At 37.0% G+C, this 22,351-nt stretch overlaps 2 protein-coding genes across 8 annotated transcripts in view; one reads left to right on the plus strand and one right to left on the minus strand.

The window, feature by feature from the left end:
* AASDHPPT (aminoadipate-semialdehyde dehydrogenase-phosphopantetheinyl transferase) overlaps positions 1–8,721 on the minus strand; it is a 29,631-nt gene extending 20,910 nt beyond the window's left edge. For both annotated transcript variants that reach the window (XM_058858649.1, XM_058858640.1), the window contains exons 1-2: positions 8,527–8,721; positions 7,502–7,727 (exon numbers count right to left, since the gene is read on the minus strand). In XM_058858649.1, the coding sequence (XP_058714632.1) occupies positions 7,502–7,727; positions 8,527–8,670 (370 nt within the window). In that variant the 5' untranslated portion in view covers positions 8,671–8,721. The remainder of the gene's footprint in view (positions 1–7,501; positions 7,728–8,526) is intronic.
* Positions 8,722–8,949: 228 nt separating this feature from the next.
* Positions 8,950–21,147, plus strand: KBTBD3 (kelch repeat and BTB domain containing 3). 6 transcript variants are annotated; one of them, XM_058858603.1, is made up of 7 exons: positions 9,064–9,082; positions 13,296–13,366; positions 14,139–14,322; positions 15,834–15,966; positions 16,750–16,852; positions 17,264–17,505; positions 18,586–21,147. In XM_058858603.1, the coding sequence occupies exons 6-7, from the start codon at positions 17,282–17,284 to the stop codon at positions 20,204–20,206; spliced, it is 1,845 nt and encodes a 614-aa protein (XP_058714586.1). In that variant the 5' UTR covers positions 9,064–9,082; positions 13,296–13,366; positions 14,139–14,322; positions 15,834–15,966; positions 16,750–16,852; positions 17,264–17,281; the 3' UTR covers positions 20,207–21,147. The 6 variants fall into 6 exon arrangements, with proteins under 6 accessions (XP_058714594.1, XP_058714604.1, XP_058714576.1 ...); XM_058858585.1 differs by having other exon boundaries at positions 15,834–16,852; XM_058858593.1 differs by lacking the exon at positions 13,296–13,366 and having other exon boundaries at positions 8,961–9,082; positions 15,834–16,852.
* Positions 21,148–22,351: the final 1,204 nt, after the last annotated feature.

The following is a 22,351-nucleotide window of genomic DNA, read 5'->3' on the forward strand; positions in this document are numbered from 1 at the left end:
AAAAGAATTCCAAATCCTCTCAAATTTTATTCAGACTCCAGAATATTTTTACATGTTCTTTCCATGTCAAACATTCAGCTGGAACATATACTTGCTATTGAAGAGCTTGCAGTCAAACAGATCTGGGTACAAGCTCATCATTTTAGTTTGCTTCTGAGTGGAGAACAAAGCATTTAAAATACAAAGGGTCTTAATCACTAAGATGACTCAGAGACCTCAAATTCTTTGAGAAAAATGTACTTACAACTAAACAGTGATAGCAAATAAGAAAACAAGCAACAATAAAATAAGAAGTTTCTTAACTTCTGTGTATCAACTCTTATACCTTTTACCTGCTGAAGATCTTTCCAAGAAGTTGTGTGACCACAGCTAGCAGACCTCTAGGTAGCCATAATATTTCAGCAAAAACAAAAACTGCCCCACAAAAATGTGATTTTAATCAAGTTCTCATTATAAAACATATATCAAATAGTTACAGCAATCATTGCATTGCCAGAACAGCAGGAACTCTACCTCCTTTCAACACTTAGGAAGTTCTGCTGCATCACACTAAAACACAACCCCCAAAATCTAAATAGACATAAAAATACACTTTCCTTCATAAAGCAAGTCATGAGGATACAAATATAGAGGTAAAAAAAAAAATCCCAGATGGTGTCTGACCATCTATAGCCTTACACTATATAGTACTACCAAGCCACCACATTTCTGAAAAGTTTTACTACATTTTATGAAGTAATATACTAGAAGGCCTTTCTACACATTCAGAGATATTGACTGAAATCTTTGGCAATTAATCCTTTGCTTTAAAATTAACATTTTAAAAAAACCCCTGTCACTTAATACCATTTACTAGTCCAAGAAAACAAACAAGCAAAACCCCACACTTACTAGTCCAAGAAAACAGACAAGCAAAAAAAAAGAGATTTAAACACAACAGCAGATCTCCCTTTCAAAGTTTATCAAGCAGGAAAAGTTAGCTTTAGTGTAATTATAGGGAATGTAAACCCATCTTTAAGAAGCTAACACCACTGCAGAACCTGGGGTTGCATTGGAATCCAGTTGGTGCTTGGTATGTAAAATGCTATATTGGGGTGGTAGCCAGTTCTCAGTACCTAAGTCATCTTCATCTTCCACATGAATTCCACTACATGATTCACAGTTTCTAACATCTCCTTGATCTGACTAATGCAATTTTTTTCCTGGGAAGCTCTGTGACCTTAGAAAGCACAAACTGAGCTGGTTTCTCTGAAATGGTTTGATGAAAGATGTCTCCTCTAAACGTCATGTGGAAATGGTCCTCAGTATTGGCACACACTCTGGAACTATGTCCTGCAACCTTACAATATCCTATGTAGTAATGAACCCAATAAAGAACAAGAGTTGCCTTTTAATGGCAGAAGTTGGAACACTGCACAGAAGCCTTTCCCAGAACATGAATTTCACAGCTGAATGCAATAAAAATATCCCTTATTTTCACACTTTCCCTCCCTCCTTTCCACCTTCATAATGAAGTCAAAAAAACCTCACATGATGACGGAAGCAGTATTGGTGTTTTAAATTTGGGAATCAATCTCTCCTACATAAAGACATACTTTAAACACAAATGAACAAAAATTAAAAAAAACCAAAACCTTATAAAGCCATTTGTTTGGCTTGCCAGCAGCTGAAAGACTATTTGTCCCACTTGACAGCTAAAATCCAGCATGTTTTGCTTTGTTGGGTCTTCCCACAGAGAAGAGACAGCAGTCAGCTAGTCATTGGCGTGTTGTCCTCTCATATCCTTCCCCTTAACATCACACAAATCAAATTCTGCCACTGCAGGAGCTGTCTTTTATCCAGCCAAAATATACAAGGAAAGATGCAAGTGGAAGATAAATGTGCTGCAACATGGCAAAAGCAGATGAAAAAGGAGAGGCCCGCAGATGAAAAATTGATGAACTTGAATGGTCTATTCACCTGTATCAGCTGTATCTACTCTTGTAGATATCATCTCCAAGTGTTTGCTTTGCCTTTATTAAATCTGTTTTTACTTAGGAAAGAGAAAAGGAAGATATACAGGCTTAATACAGAATCCAACAAGTCTGATGAACAAACAGAAAAACTATGCAGGGCAAGTAATAATTTTTTAATATATTATAAAATTGGATTTTCTATCAAAATACAACACAGCACATAATAGCTATGAATGCTTAGAATTTCCAGAACCAACCCAATAAATGGCAAGAAAACAGCTACCTATGGAAGTAGCAAATGTCCCCTGACCCTACTTTCCTGAAAACCTGGTAAGAAACGTGTCATGTTTATTGAAGAAATATAAAAATATTTTCCTTGTTGAAAATCAGAATTTCTCTTAGAAAGGAAATACATCAGCAAAATGCAGCTGAGGCTATTTATTTTTTTTTAACATTTACTGAGGAGAGATGTGAAATATTTAAGATAAGTTTCTACCATTTCATAAGTCAGCCTAAAAAACTCTGCAAGTCTGTCTCTAAAAGACTGTCTCACAACCTTTAAACCAGTATGGGCTCCAAACTGTAATACCTGCACAGTCAATATCCAAATAAACTTCTGACAATGCAAAATAAAGTCGGCTTCTATATTCCAGCTCATGCAACAAATATCTGTATCTGTAAAGCTGAAGTGACTGGAAATGGGCAGCATTAGCAAGAAACTTCTCAAAGACAATTTTTTTTAATATCTGCATGGTAATTACTTAACCTTAGTCCTTGGATTAGATTTTTCTTCTACCTTTTCTTAATTTGGAAAACCAAAGTTAACTGTCATTAGTGGAGGCTGAGAAGCACTTTTAGTTTTGTTAAAGAAAAAAAAAATCAGTTGTATTTAGCTGTTCACTGTGACTGTATAACTTAATTTCCCAAAACACATGTAATAAATTGTGATTATTGTAAATGCAGCGTGCAGAATGGAAAAAACCCCAAACAACACAACACCAAAACAATCTAACAAGCATTCTTATAGTTACTCTTTGTTCCAACTCTTATTTTTCATAAAAGCTTCTAGTTTAGGATTTTTCTTTTCTTTATTGCTAGTTTATACCTCATTTTAAACATATAGTCTCTCCACATCCTAATCTTATAGTTCTGCATTTTGCTATCAGTTTATATGTTAATCCAAATTGTTTTACTTTTTTTGTTTTCTATTAAAGGATTAAGGATTTCATAAAGGATTAAGAGTGTTTCTTTGAAAAATACAGAAATTTTCCTTTAAAGAGGAGATTTAATCATAATACCAACTTTCTTTCACAGTTTTATCAAGCACTGGTGCTTTATCAATTACATAATTGTGTAATTCCAGGATAAAACTGTGTTAGAAACATGAATAAAGCAGAGCAATGAAATTGCTATATACTACATATTTGTAAAGAGTATGTTTAAGATGGCTGTTTCTTCCCTGCTGCAAATAGAACAAGAACAAAGAAATGCCTCCCTGTTTACTCAGTGTAAGTGCATAGCATCACTGTGATTCTTTAGTTCAACAAGCATATCAGCTGTTTTAACATCTTTCACATCTAAAAATTATGTGCTTGCCTAAGTATTTATAAATTATGACTTCTTTAATCTGTAAGAAGTAACATTTAAATCAAACTCTTGGTTAATTTCTTCATTCCAAGCAGTGCATCTGCACACCTAAAGCTGTAACATTAGCTAACGATTTGCAGATTATTTCTAGCAGTAAAAGATTAGATGCTGATTGCTGCTATGAGATTTACTGAAATATAACAATAAAACCAGAAACAGTTAAAACTTTGTTTAAGGTAAAGGTAAAATACCTTCAGGACAAAAGCACTTGAAAAACAATCTGATTTGGAATTTGTTTCTAATCAGGAAATTATTATTGAAAAGCTGAAATGCAGCAATTAAATAAGTATTGCAAGTTCAAAAATTTGAACATGGCTGCTAGCTAAAAATCATGCCAAACGTCTTAACTATGATGTACATGTGCCTAACTCAATTAGGCTATGAATACGCCAAAATGAACAGCACAAAGTTTAAAACTGTCTGGAGACAGAGCTTTCCTCTACTAACTAGACTGAAGTATGGTATTTAATTTCTTCATGTGGGACTTATATACACGTGACCTGTCTCTGATTTGAAGATCTCTATCACCTCTTCCATTACCTCACCTCAATAACGTAGTAACGAGAATAAAGAGATAAAAATAAGTCAAGTTCTTTTATATTTCTTTGTCTCAGAGAAAACCAGTTTCAAATAATTAGACGTTTGCACATAAGAGCCTACTTTCTTAAAAAAACATTTACTGGAGTATTTTTAGATCAAATTAATTTTTCTGTGAAATTCACATGGAGAAAATATACCCTTTTGTGTCTTTTAACAGGCAAGTCTAGTATAAAACCAAAATATTAATGAGAAAATCTAATTCTACTGCATGTCAAATACTTAATTCTGGAATAAAATTAAGATCGGAGATGTCTGGATCAAAGTAAATATAGTGGGATAGGTAAGAAAGACTGCAGGCTGATTTTCAAAGATATGGAATGAACTGTTAAATTATTTATCTTTGCAAACCCATCTAAGCTAAAAAATTGCATTTGTAAAAAGAAATTCACATGCATAGGAGGAAAGCCCTTGAGCCCAAGATCTAATTTTTTTCAAATGCTCAAGGCAATCTTTATTAAGCTATAATTATTTCCTAAGTCTCCAAAAACGTTATATTTTACAGTTTAAGTGACTGGTCAATCAATGTCCCACACACCACTCAAACCAAGTAGAGACTTGTTGCAGAATTTCTTTTCCATAAGTTAAAAAATCAAACAAAAGCTCAGTTTTTTCCACAGGTGTTAATGGTACTGTGAGAATACTTCTCACTTCTTTTTTGAAAGGCTTAAAATAAATTCATATGCATTACCTCTCTGGCCAAATAATGTCCACAGACACTTCTACTAACAAATTTACAGGACAGTGTGCATTTTTCCAAATGACTCAAGAGTTCATCTTAAACTGATCTAAAGAGAAGAAAAATAATCATTGATCTCAGTAATTCGACAAAAACAATTAAACTGAAAGATTGATTTAAATCTACAATAACCTGCCAGATAACCAAAAGGCAGCAACACACAATACCAAAAGAGGATATTTTACTCTTCGACCATCACTGCAGTATTTCCTTCAATATCTGAATAGAGGAAAAAAGATGATAAACTGTTGCACACCTGTGGAACTTTTGTAGAACTGCTGCTGTTTGCAAGAATAGCTTCTAGTGTGGCTTGCCTTCACCTTTGAATAAGGCTATGTCTTGTAGTAGTTTAATTTCTCAGATTTTAATAATGAAGCACAAGTTACATGGAAAGAGGCAGCCTCTAACAGACAGTAAGTAAAACAAAAATACATGGTACAGATTAGGAATTGACATAAAATGTTTCTGTGCACCAGGAGTCCTTGTTACAAAGTAGCACACAAACAGCAGACTTCTCAAAACTTTCAGCTGCATGGTAGTCCTGTACATCTGCACTGCAGATTTTGCTTGCTGACTGGCTGAACAGTAAAGGAATATAACAGCTACAGTCCTAGAGACCTCAATCAAGATGCTGTTGGGTAACATCACAAGATAAAGTACTTTGTATTTAAACAAGTGTTTGAGGAATACACCCAAAAAAAACCTACCAAAATGTACTTTGTTCACAGGGAACTCTTTGTCCTTGTAGCTGTTCCAAGGAAAGAGATTTATAGTGGATCCACCTTCAGAAATACAATGCACTTATCAAGTGCAGAACAAGAGCACCACTCAGTGGAACTATCAGAGAAAATAATACTGGTAAAGTCAGTGTTACCTATTCATAGCCCAGCAACAAAAAAAAGTTGCAGGTGATTCTACTACAACAAAAAATCTTCCTCAAAAAAATTTTAAGTGAAAAGATGGTCAGCTTTAAATTATACTCTCTGTAATATGAAGCTCTAGCCTTAATATTTTTTACTGGCTCTCTTTCCCACATACAATTATTACATTTCCATTGTTATCTTATTTCTTTTTCAAAAATACAAATGGTAATTACAAAAAGGAAGACATGAGTCATCTTTCAGTTTCTGGAATCACCAGCATCTCCAAAATATCCACCATTTTTCTCTCTCTGGGTAAAAGCACTGAAGCCTGTCTGTATCAGATCTCCAAGTATTACTACTTAGTCTTTATACTTCAGAAATAGTGTAAAACATGCCTCATAAAACTTGTCAGCTTGACATTGATAACGTGCCTTTAAAATGCCAGCTACATTTACAGCTGCAGGAAATACCAGCAGAGGATGTAAGATATCCCCACTTCTACATATATTTTTTTCTATTTTTCTGGTTATTTGGGCCCTGTGTTTCTGCAGTCCTGTCAGGTGTGTGCCTGTACCAAAGCAGTCTTACCCACTGAACACAATTCCTGTCATGAAACACACAACAGCTCAGGTGGAGGATTCTCCAAAGGGGGCAGGGGTAATCTGTGGCCTCACACGCTGACCACCGTGTTCAGAGTGAGGGTCTACAGCAGGTGGGAGTCACAGGAAGAAGTTCAGAGGGCAGCAAAGTTTCTGTGCACCCTAGCTAAACGTGACAACCCAAAACGGTACACTTGTAGTTATCATTAAAAAAGTGTAAAGTGATCAGACAGAAAGCTATCCAGTCAGGGTTTATCTGCATCTCTACCTTCCCACACAATGCATTTTGCAGCATAAAATTCACAGTAAAAAACTGTGAAAGAAGATTCTCTAAGAACAGATATTGTCATATCTGGTTAAACATTATAGGAAGATTCTAAAAAACCAGAGCTCCAGTGAATCATAAATCCCAGTATGTTTCTCCTTTAACCCAGTCATGCACCAATGAACATTTGCAAACTAAATGATCTCAATAAAACTGTATTTAAAAATACACTTTGCTACAATCCTATTTTGATCCTGAAGTTCACTAATCTATACAGTCATTTCATGCAAATAAGTAGGCCAATAACTACATTTCATAAATTTTAAGTCTTTTCCAAGACCCATGTCCCTCCTCATGATCCCCTCTCACTGAGGATTACTGCACGTTCACAGAGGATTCGCATTGCCACTTGGCTGACACGTAAAATGTTCATACTTATGGGACAACTGAGTAACACAGTCTATGAAGTTCACATAGGGATGGATCCCATTGTCCCAGTTTGGAAAGATATCTCTGCTTCTGCCTCACAGACAGCAAATCCATAATTAAAGTATCTGCAGATGCTGGTATTGCCCATATGATAGAAGGTTTCATGATGTTATTTTCCTAGGGTTCTGCTTCTCTAAATTAAAAATATATCTGTATCTGCCCTACAATGTACCCCAAAATAAACAAGGAGTGTATTGAACAGCTAGAAATCCCAAATACGTAATACATTCATACACTCTCTTCTAATTACATTAAACTTCTAAGACACAGATTGGTTCTTTGGGAAATGTGAAAATGTTCAGTACTCAAACACTGCAGAATCTGCTTTAGTGACCATAATGCATTACCTGGTAAATCAGTCTTCATAATATCAATGCCAACTTGAAGCTCAGGCTCAGCTGCAAGGACTGCATAATCTCCTTGATGAGAAACATTGAAGTTGTAATTTGAATTGATACCGAGTAAGTTATTGGCCAGGAAAGGTTTTCCTTTTGATGTCCTTTGCAAGTGTACTTCATTCCAAGGTATGCACAGCTCTTCTGAAATTAATTTTCGCATTAGCAGGCGACCAGCCTATGAAATAAAACAGAAGTATTCATACAGAACTATTGTGCTATGTGGTTGCTAGAAAACCACCTGCCTAAAAAATGTTGGTTTATTACTATTGATATCAAGTCGTGTATTTTAGCCAAATAATTTAAATCTCCCCCTTTTATAAAAGCTGTGTCGAGTAAGTTTAAACAAGAGTTTATCAGAGTATCAAACACATTGTCACTATTAGCATTATTAACACGAGACAAAAAGCAGTCCCAGCCTAGAAAATCACTTTAGTTCCTTTCTCTACCTTATTTACAATACTTTATGGCATAAATAAATGCTTTTTTACACCACCCTGAACAGTAAAATTATCTCAACAGCCTTCCTTTCAGTAGATCCATTCACTACTTAGGTGCTAGATGAAATACTCAACAGCTGAAAGTGATGAGTAACTCCTTCCAGACTAATTAGCAGGCGGGTATTACTATGTTATTAGGCGAGATTTAAAACCTGAATCATGTAAAACAGCTTGATTTTCCTACTCGTTACCCTGACGGTCTTATGTACACTCTCTCAGGGTACGCTGGCCTTGTCTCCTGACTTGGTATCACGACTTGGAAACTGTCAAGTCTTTCAGAGTAACTACTGACAGCAGCCTGCCATGCCTCTCTGCTCCTCAGTGAGGCAGAGCTCCATACTTTTATACGGGCTTTATTTTTTAGCTCTACATCCCTGAAATGCCCTTGCACAGCATGTTTTCCTACGACAAATCAGGAATTTGGGCAATGCTGGCTCACTGTGCAGAGAGACAACCGCGTCCCCGCTCCCCATGTACCAAGGCGGCTTTGGCATCGCGGGCAAAGACAAACTGGCCGATGCGCTCCTTCTCCTCGGGCTGCACCAGCCTCGCGGCCAGCAGCCACTCGCGGCGGCGGGGCCGCCAGGCGCCGCAGGGAAAGGCCCAGCGCACGCTGCCCATGGCCCGGCCCGGCCCGGCCCCGCTCCGCCAGCCCGGCCGCACTCCCCGCACCCTCCCGCCGCCCCGCCCCCCGGGCCTGGCGGGAGCCTATCGGTGCGCGGGAAACACGAAGGGCCCCGCCCTCGCGGGCAATGACCAGTCCGATGTCAGCGAGCCCAGTGAGTGACAGCAGAATGCGCCAGGTAGCGACCTATCAGAGGAAAGGTGGTGCCTGCGGCGGAGCTGCACCCGCGGTGACGTCAGAGAGAAACCCTCTCAGGGAGATGGGCGGGCTCTCACCTGGAGCGGCGGCCGGCGGAGCCATTCCGAGTGCAAGGAGCAGGAGAATGACGCCGGAAGGAGCCAATCTGCTGGTGTGGCTGCTGCGGAGGGTGGGCCAGACCGGTCGGTGAGCTGCGGGTGTTGGCTGCAGGTGGGTGCGCGCTGCTCGGAGGGAGCGCTCAGGGGGGACTGGCGCTTCGCCGCCTGCGGAGAGGCAGCAGCGGCGGAGAGCACCGCATGGCGCGGCCGGGTCACGCCTTGGGCGAAGGGGATCCCTTTGCCCCATCCCGCCCGTCCTGTCAGAATTAGTCCTCCCTTAGAATGAACGGAGCCGCCGCGGGGCGCAGGCGCGGGCGGCATGAGCATGCGCAGTAGGGCGCGCGGATGCCGCTGCCCTCCCCCCGGCGGGCGGGGCGGGGGCGATGGCGGCTGCTGCTCTGGGGCTGGGGGCTGATGGGGCTGGCACAAGAAACGTAGTTGCCTGCTAAAGTCTGCCTCCCTCGGCCCTGTGCAGCACAGGGAGGTGGTTATGCCCTCGGAGGGGGGGGGAGGTGGTTCTTTGTGGCAGCGCGCCCCGTTGAGGACAGGTGATGCGCAGCCCATCTCTGCCACAGCAGATGCGCTGCTGGGCTGTTGCCGTCGTCGCATCCATCCTGCTGGAGAGCTGTCCAGGCCCCTGGCAGAGCTGTTACAGCGGGCTGGGCTCTGTTTGCCTTTTATTGACTGTAAAGAGGAGCTGATTGTCCCGAGAACAGATGCAGCGCTCTGCATCACCCTAGCAGGGTTCTGGCTACTAAGGATCTGTCCGAACAAAAGCCTCTTGTATCCCGTGCTCACTGTTCTGTTAAGAATTCCAATGGTTGTTACAACTGGATTCCCATGTGCTCTCAACTATAGGTTATCTCTAAATGCTCAAAAGGTAATAAATTTGCTTGCCCTTTGGTTTTGGAGTTGATCCGTAGCTAAAAAATTAGAGCCTGTTTGAAAATTTACAACCCATCTTTCTGTTGCTTGCCTTTAGAAATTCTTACACTTCATCCATCCTCTACTGCCCATGTACAAATGATGCAAAAATGTTGAAAATTGTATTATTGCGGGTGTTTGTTACAGTCCTCCTTTTTTTCTTCTTGTTTACCATTGCCAGCTCACTGTTAACATAGAAAACTGATTTTCTAATCAGGCCAGGCCTTTCTGTCTAGAATAAGTCTCAGTTACAGCTGAGTGTAGATTGGTCTTTGCAAAAGATTTTAAACACAGAAGCAACATTGCATAAAAAAAATGTTTAATCAAAGAAACAGTTGGATATTATACTTTTTTCAACATATTATTCCTATTTTTCTTCATTATTTAGTGAAGCAAGGTATGGCATAATTTTATTATGCATTATCCAAACCCATAGACAAAGTTAACTGACTGCAGAGGAGGATTTAAGATAGTCAAGAAAAAATCCCAGGAAAATGCTCTTCACCAGTATCAAGCTGTAGCTGTGGCTTACATTTCAAACTTTGTATCCTGTGCACTTTGAAGAGGAAATTGTGGTCTTTTGTATACTTAGTTACTGATAGATAATAATACTAATGGATTGTGGATCTTACCTAGTTCAAAAAAAACTCCCGTGGTTTTATTGATAGGTTTGGCTTGTCCATACTCTCTACTTAAGAGATTTAAACATGTAGCACTTTTTTCACTGGTGGATTAATTTATTTTTTTTTAAAATTAGCTTCGTGTGTAAATGCAAACTGAAGCTCAAGATGCATTGTATAATGCGTAATATAATTATGAATGTATTCAATATAAACCCACATCTTTATTTTAAGTAAAACATGCTATTATAATAAGGTATGCTAAAATATTCTCTAAAGATGGTTAATATTGTATGCATGTTTTGAAAAAAACCCACATTTTAATCAGATGCAAAAGTGACAGACTACAGAAACCATTAAAAGCTGTCATTTTCTTTTATAGAATTTGCAGTTATTTTCACCAGAATTAGAAATACACTATGTCATTTTAATTCCATTTTTTTTCTGAAAATTAAAATTACTGTTCTTGATCTTTTTTTTTTGGCTAAGAAAATAATTTGCAAAGTAACAATGAATTGGAGTAATTTAATTTTAGGATAAAATCCAGCCAGTTTTACTTCTTTTGAGTGATTACTGCTTTATCTTAATGGGTTCATGTATTTGTCAGGGAACATGCATTTAATGATCACTGCTTGCAGAGTGGGAATATTCTACTTTTGGAATGCTTCCAGGAATTAGTGCAATTTCCTTTCTTCATACGGGTACCATGCTGGGTTTTTTCCCATGTTGATTTTTTTTTACCACTTCTAAAGAACACAAAGCTTTAAAGTCTCTGTGTCACCTTTCAATCTGAGAATACTATCTCAACATTTATTATTGATAAATGTCATTTTTGTGGATTAAACGTCTCAAAGTGTCCTGTGCATTTTTTCCCTTGTCCTAAAATGATTGACTGAATTTTTTTCTTTGAATCTATTTTTCTTTGAAGTTCAGTTATTTATGAAAAACCTCTGAGACTAAGTTGCATTGAAATTTCCAGGCAGGAACTTGGAATTCTCATAGTATTTTCAATCTTAGGCAATCAGTGACAATCAACACATTAATGGAATATAGAAGCACAGAACTTGTACTTAGTATTTGTAGTTTAATTACATTTTAAACCACTCTTGTCTTTTTAGACGGCAATTAGAAGTGTCACCAAATCCTACAGATACCTGTTCCACTCATACTTGTCTTAGTGAATGTTAAATTAGATGTGTAGTATAGAGTGGTGTCTTTAAAACTTATTAACAAGCCATTAATTTCTCTCCTTTTGAATGAACAAGGAATGAAAATATCAAATCATCTTGATGGGTATACAGTAAACGGGGCAATATAATACTTTAATATTAGATCTTAGAATGCTGATTTTGACCTTTTCAAAACTTATATTAATGCACAGTAAAATTTCGTATGAAAAAAACTCTGAAAGTTCTCTAGAGAAATCTGTACAATTTCTTCATCTTCACTGTGCTTAGTTCTTTCATCCTAGGTACATAAAGTATTCTGTAAAATACCAGCTCTTAGATTTCCCTTTTTTAAAATCCTGCTCCTAGTAAGGCATACTATCCAAGCTGGGAGAAGGGCACATAATAAACATAATGTTCCATTGAAGAGCAATTTATTTCTCATAAGATACCTGCTATGAAGTACAAAGATTTATTTATTTTTTTTTTAATTGGAGAGTGCTGTAGCACAGCTATATTGTGCTTTCAGATAAAACCAGATAGATTGTTTTACAATTGTTTGTAAATAATAAAGTACGAAATCAGGATTGAGTTTAGACTGGTTTTGCCAGCTGTCTTTGGAAGAGGAGAGAACCTGTACAGTATTATTTGTAATTTCTGAATGGCCACTCTTGTGCTGGGAACAGTCTTGAGCCTCAGTCCTGTTCCAAGGGTTTGGTCCTGTTTATTGTCAGGTAGGCACAGCCCTAAGGGACTTTGCCTGGCAAAGTACGGACTGAGTTATGTGTGATACTTACGTGTGCTCAGTACTTCCACAAAACAGAATTCCTTAGCTATTTCAAAGTCACACATATTTGTATGTATATTTTTATCTCACTTTTATAAAGCGATCAAACAGTTTGGTGTCATTGCCACTGTCTTTCTGGACCCTCATCTGGGTGTTCATATTTCACTGTTATTACACATCCTCTCCCTAGTTTGATATCTTTTCCTTGGTTATTCACTAAGAAATAATTGCACATCTTCCAGCAATCTCAGCTTCATTAGGATATTTAAACTTCTGTAACCATTTTATTTATCAGTTGTAGCAGCTATTTGGACTGTTGCTTTAGCAAAATGTTTTCAGCAAAAGTGTTTATTAGTATACATTCATTATGTGAGTATGTTCTGATCAGCACTTTGGTGGGAACTAGAACAGATTTCTGCACAAACAAAAGTTCATCTCTGCTCAAAGGTCACTTCACAGTTCTGTTTGCTTTGCTTTTTCAGATGGATGTGAAAATCATTTCTAGCAGGTGTATTGCAGTGGTTATGATTTTAGTGTATGCCTGTATTTTCTGAAAATGTCTGTCCTGGATGTTTTTGGTCTCCTTTAGTTTTTACAGATTTTAGCAGTGTGCTGTGTTTATAGTCTCCTAGTGTAATATCTAGATTCCACATATATCCAGGTTATTAAATTCATAGTCTTAAGGTCATTTGGACTTTACAAAGGAAAAGTACAAGAAAATAAATTACACATTTCAGTATCTTCTAGATACATAATTATAAGAACATTTAAGAAGGATTGTTGGTGGTGATAACTAAAAGACAATCATAAATATGTTACGTCCTCCAGATGTCTTTGGAAAGGGAGCATAAAGTTCCACAATAAATTCAGTGAGTTTTGGCTGTTTGCATGGAATTAAGGTCAGTTAAACACTTTCTTGTAGCTTTTTACAAATGCTTAGTTACTAAGAGGAACGTGTATCTCATATTTTGACTGATCTTATCAGAGCTCTCAGTGTGGTTCCCTGGCACCTGTGTCAATAAACTCATGTTCTAGACTGCTCCGTCCTGTAGTGTCTTGGGAAAAGGGCAGTGTTAAAACTGGCAAAGGGTTCTAACAAGGTGATTCTTTATGGCCCTTCCAACCCAAACTACTCTATGCTTCTATGGCAGAGGGGTCTTTTAAACGGCCCAGCTAAGGAGGTCTGGGCCCTTATTACTGGATTTTGTGACAGATGATAAGAATGCTCTTACCGTCAGAGCTGCCAGGTGCTCCCTTATTTCAGCCACCGTAATGACCAAAAGTAGCTTACTATCCCCAGCCCTCTGTTCAACTGCTGGCTTCTCTGTGGCCCTACACAGACTGGCCATTGCTTGCCACTTGACTGTCAGGCATGCAGAATGCCTGGCCCTTCAACTGGAGACCTGTACAGATAGTTTTGAGAGGTACTTATATGTCCCCCATACATGTGTTATATGGGGTTGACCTTAATAACTGTGAAGTTTGTATCAGTTTTTTCTGTAGCAGTCAACTGGCCTTGTATTTGAGGTGGCTTAAAAGAAAAATAAGCCAGAGCAAATGTTTAACTTTAGGGGAGTTTAGTTTTGGAATATTTTTCAGTTGTCTTTGTCAAGCACTTGTTGGTTTGTTGTTTTTTGGTTTTTTGTTTTGGTTTTTTGTTTTTTTTTTCAGAAAAGCAGGCTAACAGCTAAGGGGGCATTGTCAGAGTAAGACTGTAAAGGTCCAGTACTCCAGCAGGAAGGTTTTGTCAAGTGGTGAGAGATTGGATCATGTTCAGCAGTACTTGTGTCATGTTCCAGGAGAGGCTGCAAGGCTGGTTGCTGAACAGCACACAGATGTGACTCAAAAAGCAAAAGTAAGAGATCCCAACTCTAATGAACCATTTACTGGAGCTTGGTTGTTGGTAATCCACATGAAGACAGGCTTTGTAATTGGAATCCTGTGGGAGTTTATGAAGCAAATAAAAGAGGGATGTTCCCCAGCGCTCCTGAACTGCAGACCTCTTCAACATAAATCTGCACCCCCTATGTTTCTTACCCTTTTGTCAGAGTTGATAAAATATTTATTAAAAACCCTCTTGATTAATTCATATGGCTTTGTATAAGAATGCATAAAATAATTATAAATGCCTTGTTTAACATACCAAGTTTTAGCTGAATTGTTAAGAGAGTTTGGAGGGCTCTAAAATAATCAACAGATTCAGTGAAGCGGTACATTAATACCAAAATTATAAGTCAGGAATTGGCTACAAGACAGCTGGAAATGGAATTTTTTAATATGTTTTTTTTTTTTAATGGAGTGAAGGGTGAATTAGGCTAAGTCATTCCACTGTATTTATTACTACATTCCTTAATCATGAACAAAAACATTAAAGATACGCTGCTGAATTTTGCTTTTAAGAAAATAATGAGATACTGCTATTAGAGATTAGGATTAGGATGCATTAGATGACTTGCAAATTGGACTAGTGAGACAGTGATCAGATCTGAACCATAATGTTGTACAACAAATCTTGTATAGTGAAAGAAATTTGGGATCAAGTTGGATGAAAGAGAAAACTGCAAGAAATAATAAGGAAAACCAAAGACTCAGCCGTATAACTGGACCTTGGAAAGTTGGACAACTATTCATTCTAATGAAAGTTGAGAGAGGATATCAACACTTCATAATTGTAAGAGTGAATAAACATACAAAGGAAAATTAGGTCAAATAACAATTTGAACAGAAGAAAAAATATATGTAAACATTAATAAATTGATTGTGTAATTAAGAGGTTTACAGTCTCTACACCAATGTACTGGAATTGAGTTTTTGCAGTAATAGTGTGGTAAAAAAAACTTTGTGAAACATCAATTGCTTGTATGAAAGTGATCTTATGATGTCTTGCCTAAAATAGCATAGTTGGACTTGATTACAGTAGATGTTTCCATGTTCATCATACAAATACAAATATTACTGAAACTGGTAATTTTATCTACAGAAAGCACATTGTAGGTTGGAGCTTGCTGTAGAAATTACATATGTAACTGTAGAAAAATGTCTAGCATCTATTGTCAGTTCCAGAATTTTGCACAAAGGTTTACGTTTCTTTTAGATGAAGTATTATTTTATATGATGCCAAATAAACTTTGAAATTCACTTACTTTTTTAAAAAAAGTTTAATTCAAATGTAAGAAACTAATGTTATTGAAGCAACTCTGCTTTTGAAGATTCAGGCTTTTGAGGAGCAGGCTTTTAAATTTATAAGAAAATGGTGTTCTAGAGAATTCTGACATATGAAAAGTTTTATGATTTATGGAAGCTGGGGTTTATGAGGCCATACATTATCAGAATAAATGGTGGTCTTGTTCTTCTGTATTTTCCTAGTTCCTCAGGCTTAGAATGGAAAGAGTGAATACGTTGAGATTGTCTGGCCATGGGAAGGAGAAGATGCCTGCTCCAAGGGTGCCAGTGCTGGCAGCAAGATCACTGGATCTCTTCTCTTCCAGGAGACATGGAGGTCTATTTGTGGTTGGAGCTACCTGACTAGATAAAGTATAGATCAGTCTGCTGTGAAAGTATCTCACAGGAAGAAGACTGCCTGATGGTTTAGTTTGCTTTGAATGTATTGTGTCATCAGATGAGCCTTTTCACAAAATTCAAAACCAGTATTTTCTTGTTTCTGGGTTTTGTTTGGAATTTTTTGTCCCCTGTCAATTCAGGTGGGCCATTATCTGTTGCTGATTTTAATTGGAATTGTGGAAGCAAAATCCTGGAATAAAAAAAAAATAAAATTGGAATTATTCTTTAAGCTTTAAAATAGGCAGTCTTGACTCGGATTTGCAGTAAGGGCAGTTTATGTATCTGCAATATAAAAATAGCTCTTTAAATAGGTGTAAATAAAATACACTCATGTTTAAAGTTTCTTTATGTTGACAAGGTGGAATAAAATATTTTCATTGTAATAAAACAGTTAAAACTGATTTACCATAGAAGAAACCACACTTCAGTGTAGGGATTTTCACCAGAAAAAAAAAAAAGCTTGGCTGCTGAAAGGGAGATGGTCTTAAATTTAAGTGTGTTCTAAAGCCAGTTAATTTAAACCTCTATAAGTGAAACTCAGAGTGGGCAAACATAAAGCTTCCTAACAAGACTAGAACTACATGACAAAATGTGTTTCAATTGACTAAACACTCAAAGGTGTACTGTCACCAAACTGTCACTAAATGAACCTCTTTGGTAAGCCCCAGCAGCCCTGTTATTCAGCCAGGCTGTTGGTGTTGTCTGTATTCCATTATTGCAGTCCAGAGTGCCTCATGAGAATTGACCTAGGATTCAGTCTAATAGCCTGTGACTCCCTTCCAATACAAGATGTAGAGTGATCAGCCTTTTGGAATGTAAAATAGGTAACAAAGTTTTCTTTTTCCATCTTAATTTTACATAAAATTGTAAGAATTTGGGGTTTTTTAAGGGTAAGCCTAGGACTACTCTTCCTCTTAAATGACAATTAAACACACTCCTTGGTGTGCTTCCTGTGGACTTTACTGGAAAAACTCCTACAGGTGGGTATTAGCTGTAGAATTGCTGATATATGGCAGATAATTTACTTTTCAAAATTTGCCATGTGAATATATTTTACAAAGTAGTAGTATTGTCAAATTCAGTGTATTGAATTTGTAACACAAGTTTCTAACTGTACATATGATTTACAAACTAAATTCAATGCTGGGAATTTTATTGTTTCAATGTGTACTGATTTTGTTTGGGCTTTTTTAATAATAAGACTGCAGAATCAATTATTTATTTTTCCATTTCAGGAATAGATTGAAGAAAACATGGCAAATCAGCGGGATTACATTAGCAGACCTATTTGCAATGGAATTTCTGTTTCTGAAAATAAAATCAATTCCTTAGTGGCTGAAGGTCATGGACAACAAATTCTAAAAGTACTACAAAAGTTCAGAGAACAAAATATATTTTTTGATTTTAAAATTCTTGTGAAAGATGAAATAATTCCCTGTCATCGTTGTGTACTGGCAGCATGCAGTGATTTTTTCAGGTAAATCTAATTTTGGCATGAGTTTGCAGGAAACAGATTCTAAGTCCTCTGTGAGGGAGGGAAGGAATAGAATTAAAAAAAAAAAAAAAAGTTAAAAAAATTATCACAATTTACACACATCTGCAGAGTTTAGAGCAAAGCACTCAAACATTGTTTTAAGGGTATGACAGATATGGCTCTTTGTATTTTCAAAAAGGCATGAGGACTCTAGCTTGAGGCTTAGGCTCTGAGAGGGTCGGGCAAGGGATACTGTAGCACTGTCCTGTTGCCAGCACTTATCTTCTTGTTAAACTTCATTATTTTATCTTGCCATGTTAGATTGTATGAAAGAGTTAAATGTTATTACATACTTAGAATAAAGCAGTTAAAGTTGTAATAAAATTTCCACAAATCTCCCGATCAATAGTTCATTCCACAATTTCAGCTATCATCTTTGTATTCAGACACAATCTACTTTCTGCACAGTTTCATTGTGTCATGCAATCATATGTCAAAACCTCATTTCTTCTCTGACATTGGCCTTGCTGTCAACTCTAAAGCAAGAATTAAGTTTCCTTTTGTTTTTCTCCCCATTTACCCCCCACCTACTTTTATTTCTGAGGGCTACACTCATTATCTGTCCAGCCATTTGCTCAGCCTGTAATCTGGAAGGCTTTTTTTTTCCCATAATTTTATGTACTCATCCACATTACATGACCTAACTCATGGTACTTTTATACTATATTTTTTTTAAATCAGCCTTTCTTTCCCAAAGTTGAAATTGATGCTGTCCAGAACAATTTCACATTTTCTCTCACATTGAGAGCAGCATACTTCATCACTGTGAAAATCCATACAAAAACACAGGTGCTGCTATGATTTTGTTAAGCCATCACTTTGAATATGTTCTTATCACCAATCATTTTTTTCTTCAAACACACCAAGTAAATTAATTGTTCCTATAAGAATTTCCATATTTTAGACCTATTTTAGACCAGCCCATATTATTACATCCACCTGATTGTCTCCTCCAATATCAGTGTTCTTCTCTGTTTGCTAAATCTTTAATTTGTGTGTATATCTTCTGTATTCTATTCACAGAGCCATGTTTGAAGTTAATATGAAAGAACGGGATGATGGCAATGTTACTATTAGTAACCTATCGCCCAAGGCAGTGAAAGCTTTTCTTGATTATGCTTACACAGGAAAAACAGAGATAACCAATGATAATGTGGAAATGCTTTTCCAACTGTCATCATTTCTTCAAGTTTCACTCCTTTCCAAAGCTTGCAGTGACTTCCTAATAAAAAGTATTGATCTTGTGAATTGCTTACAGTTGCTCTCTCTATCAGAAAGTTATGGGTCTGTCCGCTTGTTTGATCATGCACTAGATTTTGTACAACACCACTTTTCATTGCTTCTCAGATCGAGTGACTTCTTGGAGATGAATTTTGAGATATTACAAAAATGTCTTGAGGCTGATGAATTAAATGTCCCTGAGGAAGAATCAGTGTTGAAAGCTGTCCTCCAATGGACCAAACACAACTTAGAAACTCGGCAGAAATACCTGCCTAATTTGATTAAAAAAGTGAGATTACACCAGTTACCTGAAAAGACTTTGCAGGACTTTCTGCATTCTGAAGAACACTTACTTAAGAGTGCTAATTGCTCAGTAATAATCAATGATGCAGTTAAAAGTGTGCAGAACTTCAGTGGATTGTTTCCAGATGCACGTCCTTCAACAACAGAAAAATACATATTTGTTCATAAAACTGATGAAGATGGAGAAAACAGACATACATTCTGCTACAACATCAAAACAGATAAATGGAAGGAACTACCACATACGCACATGATTGATCTGCCAGGGTCAAGTTTGTCTAGCTATGGAGAAAAAATATTTATAACTGGAGGATGCAAGGGGAATTGTTATAGGACTGTCAGGCTTCATATTGCTGAACCGTTTCATGATGCCACTGACCAAACCTGGTGCTACTGTCCAGTCAACAATGAATTCTCCATAGTGTCAGCTATGAAAAAACCGAGGACAATGCACACATCTGTTGTAACCTTAAATCAGCTCTTTGTAATAGGTGGAAAGACCAGAGGAGCTCAAGAAACTCGGAGTCTTTTGGATGTAGAATCCTACAATCCTCTTTCCAAAGACTGGAAATCTGTAAGCCAGTTACCAAGAGGTATTTACTATCCAGAAGCAAGCGCATGCCAGAATATAATTTATGTCCTTGGCTCAGAAGTAGAGATTACTGATGCCTTTAATCCATCTCTTGACTGTTTCTTTAAGTATAATGCTATGACTGATCAGTGGTCTGAGCTTGTAGCAGAATTTGGGCAGTTTTTCCATGCAACTCTAATCAAAGCTGTTCCAGTGAACTGCACATTGTACATATGTGATCTCTCCACCTACAAGGTCTACAGTTTTTGCCCAGAAACCTGTGTTTGGAAAGGGGAAGGATCTTTTGAATGCGCTGGCTTTAATGCAGGGGCAGTTGGGACAGAAGACAAAATTTATATACTAGGTGGTGATTATGCTCCAGAAGAAATCACAGATGAAGTTCAAGTCTACCACAGCAGTAGGTCTGAGTGGGAAGAAGTTTCACCAATGCCAAGAGCCTTAACTGAGTTTTACTGTCAGGTCATTCAGTTTAATAAATACAGGGACCCCTGGTCACCCGTACTGACAATTTGCTCTGGAGAATTTTGAAACTCCCAAGTCAAAAGAGTCTATTTAAATGCACAAGTAGTATGTAGAACTGTTTTTTAGTATTAGTTTACAGATGGAGAAATATGTACATGTTTGCTTAAATTTTCAGTTTAAATTAAATGCTGTAGGATTGCTTTTGGAAGAGTCCATTAAAATGTCATTCATGCTAGTCGTTATACAGACAGTATTACTTAATTTTATATACAACTCTTCTCTGTAACTATCAGATTAATTTTCAAAATTATATTAATTTTCCAAAAGGAATATTCATGAGGAATTAGTTGTGTAATATGTGCCATTATTTCTGTAATATTCACAGTTGTCCCAATAGACAAATTGCTAAATGAGAAAACTGACTGTGATAGTATTTTCCCTATGTAACTGAAGTTTAAAAGACATTTTCATTAGTATTATTTAGATTTTCTATGTTCATAAACCTGTAAGAGGAATGAATTGTCAGCTTTATCTTATCACAATGACCTTAGCAAGGACAATAGCCAAAGTGACCTTCACAGTACTAAAACCAGGTATCTAACTTGAAGAGACTGATAATTCCTGTCATCTTACTTCAGCTCTTCAGTTTTACTAGTTTTTCTCCATCCCTGTGCCTTAGAAGTAGCTTTATTTTCTGTTTCCATCCCATTAGCTGTGGCAAAGTAAACTTTGACAACATACTGCAGGGTAGGTAAGATTTCTACAGGATGGATTCATGTGATACCTTTGCTTTAGTCATATTGCTAACTAAAGAAAAAACACTTCAGGATGTTTTCTAAACAAAATCTTCTATCTCTGAAGTCTCCTGTGCTGCCTACTAAGCAGTCACTAGGCTGCTTATAGCAGCAAGCTGTAAAACGAATTGTAGCTGTTGCTTAACTATGGGAGAAATTTGTATCTTGTCATACATCAAATACAAATTTACAAAACTACACCCCCATATTAAAGGTTGAATAGTAAATAGTATTTCTGAGGTGAGAAATCATCTCTTGTGGTTCAAATTTATTAAAACACTTTATCTTCAGCTTCATGGTAATTTTAGATGTTAAAATCTTACACAGTAAACACTACACAATATATTGCTTGATAAACTTTAAATAGTCAGCTATTATAATGTTAAAGTTGTAATGGACTTTTAGTGCTAATATTAGTCTAGTCATACGTTGTGAAGTAAATTTGATCTCATGCTTACAAAGTCAGTCCTCCTGACAGGAGGACACTGAAATTAGCTAGGTTTCATACATAAATTTGTAATCTTACACAGCATGAGAATTTTTTTTTCTTACCAGGCATCCAGATAAGACACTGATAGCTCTTATGTACCATATAAGTATTGTGAAAGCAGTGAGTTTGTCTTCTGCCAGACAGAGCAATGGTTCTAAGCACTTAATCACATCTTTTCAAGCAGTTAAAAACATGAATAAAATTTAGTGAGGCATCAGAGCCATCTTCCCTACGTCGTGAGACAACTGTGGTAAGTCCATTATCACATCGCTACTGCATGTACTTTTTGCAAAACCCAAGCTGAATATTAATGCTTAAAGCTTAATATTGCCTAGAACATGCTTCTGTTTAAAACATTAACAATGGAAGCTTCTGATTCCATGATTGACTCTGTAATTTGTTATCAGATACCTTTACAAATTTATATAAAATTCTACATAACAATTTTCATAAGTATGTAAAATAACATCATGTACATTTGGAGAACATGTTAATAGAGCAGGACCCTCCCACTCAGTCATTTCTGTATATTAAAATGTGTGTCAGTTCTGTAGAAGTAAGTAGCTTGCTACAGTATTTCAGGCAACTTCCACATTTATTTTGGTTTTGTTTTTTTTCATAGTAAGTCTCCATACTTTAACTAAATGTAACTAGGTAACCTTTACAATCACCTTACAGAAATGCAAGTATTTTTATATTGGGACATAACTACTTTTTGTTAGTGCAAAGTAAATGTATTGAGTAGAGAGAGGAAGAATACTATTCCTACTTACTGAAACAATAGGAAAAAAGCAAACACAGGAAAATGTAGTTCTCATTTCAGTGAAGCTACTCAGGGTAGCATAGATTTCATTAACCATTAATTATTGCAACTTGTCACATCATTGGAATACAAGGCCAAATTCACCTTTGCTTGTGTATTTGTTT

Source organism: Poecile atricapillus, chromosome 1 (genome assembly GCF_030490865.1).
Source record: "Poecile atricapillus isolate bPoeAtr1 chromosome 1, bPoeAtr1.hap1, whole genome shotgun sequence".
Lineage (NCBI taxonomy): Eukaryota > Metazoa > Chordata > Aves > Passeriformes > Paridae > Poecile > Poecile atricapillus.